Genomic DNA, 8288 nt, shown 5'->3' on the forward strand with positions numbered 1-8288 from the left:
AGATAAATGAACTTTCGAATCGTTCGGAACTGAAAATGCGAATCTTTCGAAATCGAATAACTTTCGCATGGAAGCGAATGTCAAAATAAGGCTAAGTAAGAAGTTTGTGAGAAATAATTCCTCACAAAATTCAGTTATGATAACCTTTTGAGGTTTTTGTGACTTTTGGTGTTTGCCAGAATAGGGGGGTAACTAGCTTTGTTAGCACGAAAACACGAAGAATCAATTCAATGTGACTCAAAGCACCCGTTTAATTACAAAAAAAAATTATAAATATTTCAATGATATAAAACTTTTTGCATGAATCACCCTTTTAAATTTAAAGTGTTCTGAGTAAATCCATAGACTCTCAAACCCATTTTCAAAAAGCTTTCAAATTTTGTAATCCATTTGCATGTGTCATTCGTGTGCTTTCAACAAAAAAAAAAAGCTCAACCGGCCCCAACCGCTTTCTTTCCTTCATCAAAATCCAACCAACAAAAAAAAAAGACCAGTCAGCCGCTTGACTGTCAAAAAATTTATGAATTTTGTGAGTCTGTCGCGTTAATTTTCCCCATTTTTTGTTTGTAAATTTAATTTTATTAATTTTTATATCTCTTCATCTTGCCGCCAATTTGAATGTAAATACACAACAAATGTATTAAATTAGTTTTATCTAATTTCCCAAATCTGCGTTTCTGTAGAAATGAGTCGGAAAAAATTCAACAAGATAAATTTGCATATCAGTTTTTAGTTTGTAGAAGAAAAATCCTACAAAAAATTCCGATTCCAAGTTGAAAGTTGAAATTCCATTGCGTGAGTCTATGAGTCGTCGTTGTCCTCGTTTTTTTTTTTTTGTTGTTCAAAATGCATTTTTTTATATTTTAATTTCTGTTTATAATTATTTCAATTTAATTTGTAACGAGTGAATAAAATATAAATAAAAAAAGTAGTAGTTTGTGAAATTTTGTTTCTCTAAAAAAAAGAAGAAAAAAATCTGTCAAAATGGATGCATCAAACGTGCAATCGCAAACTGCAGCAACTTCGCCTTCTTCGCCAGGAGCTGGAAATTATAATATTCCAGGGAATAGCTCCCCAAAGTTGGATGAGTCCAAGGAGGACTCAAAGTTCAAAGGTACGTTCGAGAAAATTTGAAAGAAAAAAAACCAAAAAAAAAAAAAACGAAGATATCCATTCAAAAAAACCACAACAAAAAATCAACAGATTATTTTTTTTTTGTTGATGCGGTTTTGTGTGCTTTTTTCGGAATGTCATTTGTCATTTTTCTTTTATGTCAACCGGTTCAGCGTTGCCGAGTGCAGTGTATCTAATACTAAACAGTGCTGTTTTCTCTTTAAAAAATTTTCATACTAATAGCCTTTTCACACCAGACCCAAAAAACGCGGTTTATGGCAAAAAGTTTTCAAAAACCTGAAAAGCGTTCACACCACAAATTTAAAGGTTTTTGTTTGACGTTTAAAATTTTTTGACATCCAAATGTCAAGTTTTCGATGGGATTTAATATTTGTTGTTTAAATCAGCTTGAGATCACAAAATTGATGAAATAAAATGAACTCTGGTAATTTAAATATAATTTTATTTATTTGGTCGTTAAATTGTGTAGTTTCATTTTAATTTCTTCCGGAGAATAATATATTGGCCACCCCTCAAATTCTTTAGACATTTTGATGTAAATATGGCCATTGAGCTATGGCTCCTTTTCAGCCCAAAGTTCCAATAGGAACTCTTCATCTTCGGTCCCACACATTTTTTTTGTCTATTTTTTCTGCTCTGCTATTTTCTATAATTAATGAAAGAAATAAAAAAAGAAATTTGATTCATATTATCAAAAAAAAAAAACAAACCGCATTTGCAAAACAATTAGTTATCTTTGCTTGTCAGTTCTGTTTTTTTTTGTCTGCTGTCAGTTCTTTTTTTTTTTGTCTGCTGGATTGTTGCTGAATTCCTGAAAAGGTTTGTTTGGTTATTTCGTTTGGAGTTGAATGTTTTCATTTTCAGGTTTTTGGCAAGTTTAATCAAAAACTTGTGTTTTACGAAAACTTGTGGTTTATGAAAAATGTATGGAAAAACTTGTGTTTTTGATATAGGTTTTTCGCAAAAACCGCGTTTTTGACTTGGTGTGAAAAGGCTATAAAGCCAGAACCATAATTGGCGGATGGAGTCGGAAGCTACTGTCAATTGTTGTTGTTTTCTTTGTATTTTCGACAAGTTTTCATCCGTCGAGTGCGGTTGCGAGCGCTGTTCCCCTCCGTTTTCATCCGACGATCCGACAATAGGTCTGTTTGGGTTCTTTTTGGACAAAAATATGAAACCTGTCAAATTTTATGGAGTGGGGATGAAATCCTCTCAGAGAAAAAAAAATTGTGTAAAAGTACCCAAACGCTTTTAGCACAAAATTTTCTGCTACTTTTTCCACAACAACAAAAATGTAAACAACAACACCAATTGAAACAAAAATATAGAAACGAAAAATATCAAAACTTTTTGTATTGTTTTTCAAACACTTTTTTTTATTTAATTTTTCATAAAATATTTATAAAATGAAGCACTTAACCACTAAACCGCAATAAATAAATATAAAAGCACAAAACATAGCCATGCTTGTACTTTGCTTTGTTCCTCAAAAAATATAAACACGATTGAAAAAAAAAATAAAGAAATGAAAAATACTTAGGTAGGTACACCACTTTGTATTGTTTTTAAAACACTTTTTTATTTTTTGTTCATAAAATATTAATTTATTTTGAATATTACACCACTAAAACGCGATAAATAAAAAGAAAAACAAGAAAAAAGCCACACGGCCATGTTTGTAGTTTGTTTTGTTTATGTTGTGCGACAAGAAAAAATAAAGAAAAACAGAGAAAGCACTACGTTTGACAGATTTCAGATTTTTGTCCGATAAAATTTTCTGGGCAGAAATTCGCAAGAAGGGGAAATTTTTTTCTCTCTCGCGGCCATCTTTTTTGTGAAAAAATGCACAATTTCAGAGTACCCAAACAGGAATTGGGCTGAAAATGTTGAAAAAAGTTGAAATATTTCTGTTTTAGGCAGTACCCAAACAGACCTAATTATAGTTCTGGCTTAAAGTATATTTTTAATGGCTGCGTGAACGTATTATATATGTTCTGTTAGTTGCGTTATAAAAATGGTTCAATCAAATACAAAACGACTCTAGCTCCAAGTTCGCATCTATCGGGAACTACGGAAAACATTTTTGACGTTTCTTTTAGGAGAAATTTTGTCAAATAGTGTTCTAGGGATGATTTTCAAAAATTCCCAATGTAAAAACGAAAATTTCCTTTATGTTTTTGTTTTAACTAATTAAGAATTTCTAAAATCTATTTTTTACTTCTCTTCATTGCGACATAGAAAATGTTAAGGAAACGAAATTATGATTTTTTAGCAGAAATGTCACACAACTTTGCTGAAATTTATGGATTTTAGCTTGGCTAAATTTTAGAGAGAAATTTGTATGGGAGCTAAAATTCAATTCAATATGCAAATTACGCTTATAGCCTGTTTTCACCACAGCCCAAATAAGATAATTTTGCAAGTTAGGTTAGTTCAAATTTCAAATTAAATATTTTTTTCTATACGATTTGACATTTTTCTACTCGAGTGAAAACAAGCTATTACAAAAATAATATTTTTTTTCTCACTTACTCAATTTTTGGTGGAAAAGAGTATACAAATTATTTTTTTAGACGAAAAACTAAGCTTACTGCATAATTTTTGAAGTTTTCCATTCGGAAAGTACGTTTAAAAATGTTTACTTCTGTACTTTTCCACTTTTTGAGCAATGCAGCTAAGGTACCTATAACTACAATGGCCACTTTTTGTAAAAAGTGGGAAATTTACAAAAGTAAAAAATTTTATTTCTTTCTAGCGCCATTTGTTTTTGGAAAAAAAAACTACAAAAATTGTTTCTGAAGTAAAAAACTAAGATTCCTGCGCCATTATTTTAGTCAGAAAAACTGTCACAACTTGCATTTGAAAATGTTCAGTTAATCTTTTTTTTTTTTTTTTTGCAAAAAGTGACCGTTCTACAAAATTGAATTTTTTTATAAATTTTTTTTTTAAGCATTAAAAGATAACAATTTTAGAAGAAGTAAAGAAAAAACAGAAAAAAAGAGAAAATTCATTTTCATCGGTTTTTATTAACTTTTTAAAAGTAGATGTGGGTCCCCTGGACCCACCACTATAGTTAGGGGTTAAGAAAGTATTTTGTTACAATATTTTACTCACTTGTGCAGTTGGTTTGTGGAAAAAAGCATTGAAATTGTTGCTTAAACCAAAATCTGCTATGCAATATAAGATCAAAACAAATTTTCCACAAGAATATAATTTTCCCTTTACCTCAACACTGCATTAAACTGTTCCTCTTCATATAACAACAAATGGTGCTTTCATTTCAACAAAATACCTGTAGATGGCACCAGTTTCTTTGAGTTGAGTTTGGCTCTCAACCAGATTCGCAACATATTGCTCTAAAAACTTTTCTTGTAATTGTCACAAGGGGGGTACTTGTCGCTAGTGTAACCAGAAATGCGTTGAACCATTTTTTTCGCAACTTTTATAAAATGAAGAGCAACTGGCAGTCCATATATTATAATAATACGTCCATGTACTAAACAGTGCTGTTTTCTCTGTAATAGATTTTAATACTAAAGTATATTTTAATGGATTCGTTCCTTTGGAGGTGGCAGAAGGCAGACTCTTCATGAGTAGAAATTTAGTACTACGGAACCTATCTCAGGAAAATCTACTCATGAGTAGTCTACCACCTCCAAAAGAACGCAACTAATATAGCCATGATCTAATCCGATTAAGGATAGTTACATACTTTTGTTGAAGTGAACAAGAACATATCGCATCTTGTGAATATTTGCTGGTAAGCACTTCAAATTTAATAATAGCCACATTCCTTTGGATATTGTAGATTAGTACTACAAATCGGCACATGATCTGCGGCTCGAATTAATAGTGGTGGTACCTACTAGATTTCAACTAATGAGTAGTCTACCACCTCCAAATGAACGTAAAATGGGAGAGTATTAACAAAAATGGCTGAGTACTTATAAATATATTTATTCGACAAAAATAAAATAGCATCACAGTTATCAGAAAAAAAAAAAAAAAATAATATTGGAATAGATTTTTTTAAGCGTGATAAACAAAAGTAAATTTCAAACTAAAAACCAGTATGCTGCTGATTAGAGTCAAAATTCCCATGTACAAAAATCACACATCAAAATCGTGTTTTTTTGTTTTTCTGTTGATGAAGAAATTGATGATTGTACTAGATTAATTGGAGAAGTCTCTACGCTACAAAATGTTGGTTTTTATTAAATTAGTGTCCTTTGAGATTATAGCCTCATTCCATGAAAATTTAGAGAACATTAAGGGAAAATCACCCTTTTCCCACCAAACCCAAAACGCGGTTTTCCGCCAAAACAAATTTAAAAACATGAAATGTGTTTCCACCGGAAATTTTCAGGTTTTCAAATTAATGGCAAACAAAGTAAAAAATATACTCTTTTGAACGATTTTCTATTGTTTCTTATTAAATAAGTAAAAAGAAAACATTTAATAGCACATAAACAATAAATAAAATCTTGTTTAATTATTTTTTTTTTGTTTAATTTTATGACCTTTTCTTCCAAACGTCATAGTTGAAGTCATCAGACAACATTCTATTCTTGTTTCGTTTGTTCTTTTAAGAAAGAGAGGGACAAAGAAAGGGCTAGAGTGTTGAGAGGATGAGAGGGTTGAAAAAGTAGAATCAAGACAAGAAAAAAAAACAAACGTTTTCTCAAGTTTTAGTTTATTCACGCAAAATGAAGTCTTCAACCAGGGTTATAAAAAAAAAACAATTTTTTTAATGCATTTGTTTTCCATTACACATTAAAAAAAAGTACATACACTGAGGGACAAAATAAATTGAAGTTGTTTCAAAGTTGAACTACTTTGTGACTTTAAGATACGAAACCATCAAAAATTAACTTTTTTTCCACGTTGATTTTAAAATGTTCATCTTCAACGCAAAATCATTCCGAATAAAAGTTAAATCAATGTGGTTTTCATTGATTTTATGTTGTTTTATGTTGGCTTTTCCCTCAGTGTATTTATTGCAAAAAAAAAAATAAAAAAAATTGCATTAAAACAAAAAGTTATTGCAGATGAAAAATATTTGCATTAAAAATAAAATTTTTATTGCAAATAAAATATTTTGTTATAAAAAAATTATTGCAAATAAAAAATTTGCTGCATTGAAAAAAAAAAAATCAATTTTGTTGAATTTTGGCTATTTGGCCTTACATTAGGTTCAATATTATAGTTAAAATAGCTTTGGCCATATAGCCAAAATTGTAAGATATTCGACGAATATTTAAAAAAAAAAATATTTAATGCACACATTTTGCATTGATTTTGTTTTTTTTTTCAATGCAGAAAATTTCTCATTTGCAAAAATTATTTTTATTTAAAAAAAAAATTTTTTTTTCAGTTTTTTAATGCAACATTTTTTTTTGCAATTAATATATTTTTTTTTATTTCAAATACATTTTTTTTTTTCAATTGATAGTTTTACAAACCCTGTCTTCAACTAAAACTGCATTAAAAATAAAATGTCAGAATCTACAGTAGTAAAAAACTTTTCAAAAATTCATACTTTCAAAAACATTAAAAAAAACTATATTTTCTATTTGTTAACAACTTTACACAATTTAATTTATTTTATGAACTCACTTTTCTGTTTCAGTAATTTAAGTATTTAACCATGTATCTTTTCTTATGAAATGTTATTTTCGGTTCTCAATAAAATTGTTTATTAAATATTCACCAGTACAATTATTAAACTTTTAATAAATTTAGTAACATTTTATTATTCGTTGCACGTTTATCAGTTTTTATTTGTGTTTTTTTTTTTTTTTTGTTTTAACAAAAAGAACTACAATTGTGTTAACATGAACAAAAAAAATACTTCAACATTATTATTTTCACCAGGTTTGTTTTAAACACATTATTTTTTGAATTTTGAATTTTAATATATCATTTTCACTTCTTTTATTTGACAAAATATAAATGAAGTGAAAAATCACCCAAATTTTTTAAAAAATTTTTTCTTTCAGAACTTGAAGAAGATGACCACCAAACCAATACCGACCTTGATATGTTAACTATAGAAGATTCAACACTCGAAAAAATTCCAATTCATTTGGCGAATCTTTTGCGCTCATTCGATGTTGAAAAATCAACACCTGCAGACTTGCTGATTGGCTTAATTTATGGTATTGCCTTAGAATGTTCCTTTGCTGCAATTGATGAAGTTCATCAAAAACATACATCACTTCAAGGAGTTTCGAAGAATCAAATTGCATCTGCTTTTCATAGTAAACATGTAAGGTTATTGTCAAATATGCCATCTGGTGTCTATGATGCCAACAAAATGTCATATACCCTACGATTACAACTCTATTTAGACCCGACTGAAACTGCCTGTTTAATGACTGGCGTAGTTACTGGAGATTTTCTCATACTAACTCTCACTCCAGACTGTGGAAATGCTATTGGGAAAAGTATTTGTCTATCAATTGGTCGATACGTTCTCAATGCCAATGGCAAACCATTTCCAACTCGATTAAGAAAGCTACCAGAACTCTCTTATAAGCTACACGAACAAGTATTAGTTCCAGTTCGAAAACAATTGATACTGGGAGATGATATTGTTATTCTGTATCCAAGTCTGGAGGCTTTGCCAGAAGAACTTTATATATATTTGTTTGGTTATTTGAATAGAAATAATTTAAATAAAACTGCAAGTGTTTGTAAAAGACTTTTAAGTACTGTTACACGATATCAAATTTATCAAAGAAATAAGAAAATGATGAAAATGAAATGTTAAAGTTTGAAATAAAATACTGATATATGCACTTATTTGAATAAATATAGAAGAATATTTTTGGTACATGGAATTGATTTTTGTTTTATTTTTTTTTTGTTCAAGATTATTTAGAACATTTTTTTTTTCATAAATTTTACTTATTTTGGTTTAAAAAAATATTTCAGATGCCAAGGAAAAACTAGATGAAGTGCCTGAAATGGATGATTCAATAGGTAAGTATCAGAAAAAAAAAATTGAAATACAACTCGGTATCAAAATTATACCTATGCACATATATGTATTAGGGTGAGTCAAAAAAATCCAACATTTTCTAAACAATTGAATCAAACGATTTTACTCTGTAGTTTAATTGTGAAAAACCAAAAACGAACTTAAGTGAAAT

General features: G+C 29.2%; 1 protein-coding gene across 1 annotated transcript; it reads left to right on the forward strand.

The window, feature by feature from the left end:
• Window positions 1-318: 318 nt before the first annotated feature.
• Window positions 319-7974, forward strand: LOC129908127 (protein nutcracker). The gene is made up of 2 exons (XM_055984442.1): window positions 319-1114; window positions 7134-7974. Exons 1-2 carry the CDS (start codon window positions 985-987, stop codon window positions 7904-7906), a joined length of 903 nt encoding a protein of 300 aa, XP_055840417.1. The 5' UTR covers window positions 319-984; the 3' UTR covers window positions 7907-7974.
• The last annotated feature ends 314 nt before the right edge of the window (window positions 7975-8288 follow it).

This window comes from Episyrphus balteatus, chromosome 2 (assembly GCF_945859705.1).
Source record: "Episyrphus balteatus chromosome 2, idEpiBalt1.1, whole genome shotgun sequence".
NCBI lineage: Eukaryota > Metazoa > Arthropoda > Insecta > Diptera > Syrphidae > Episyrphus > Episyrphus balteatus.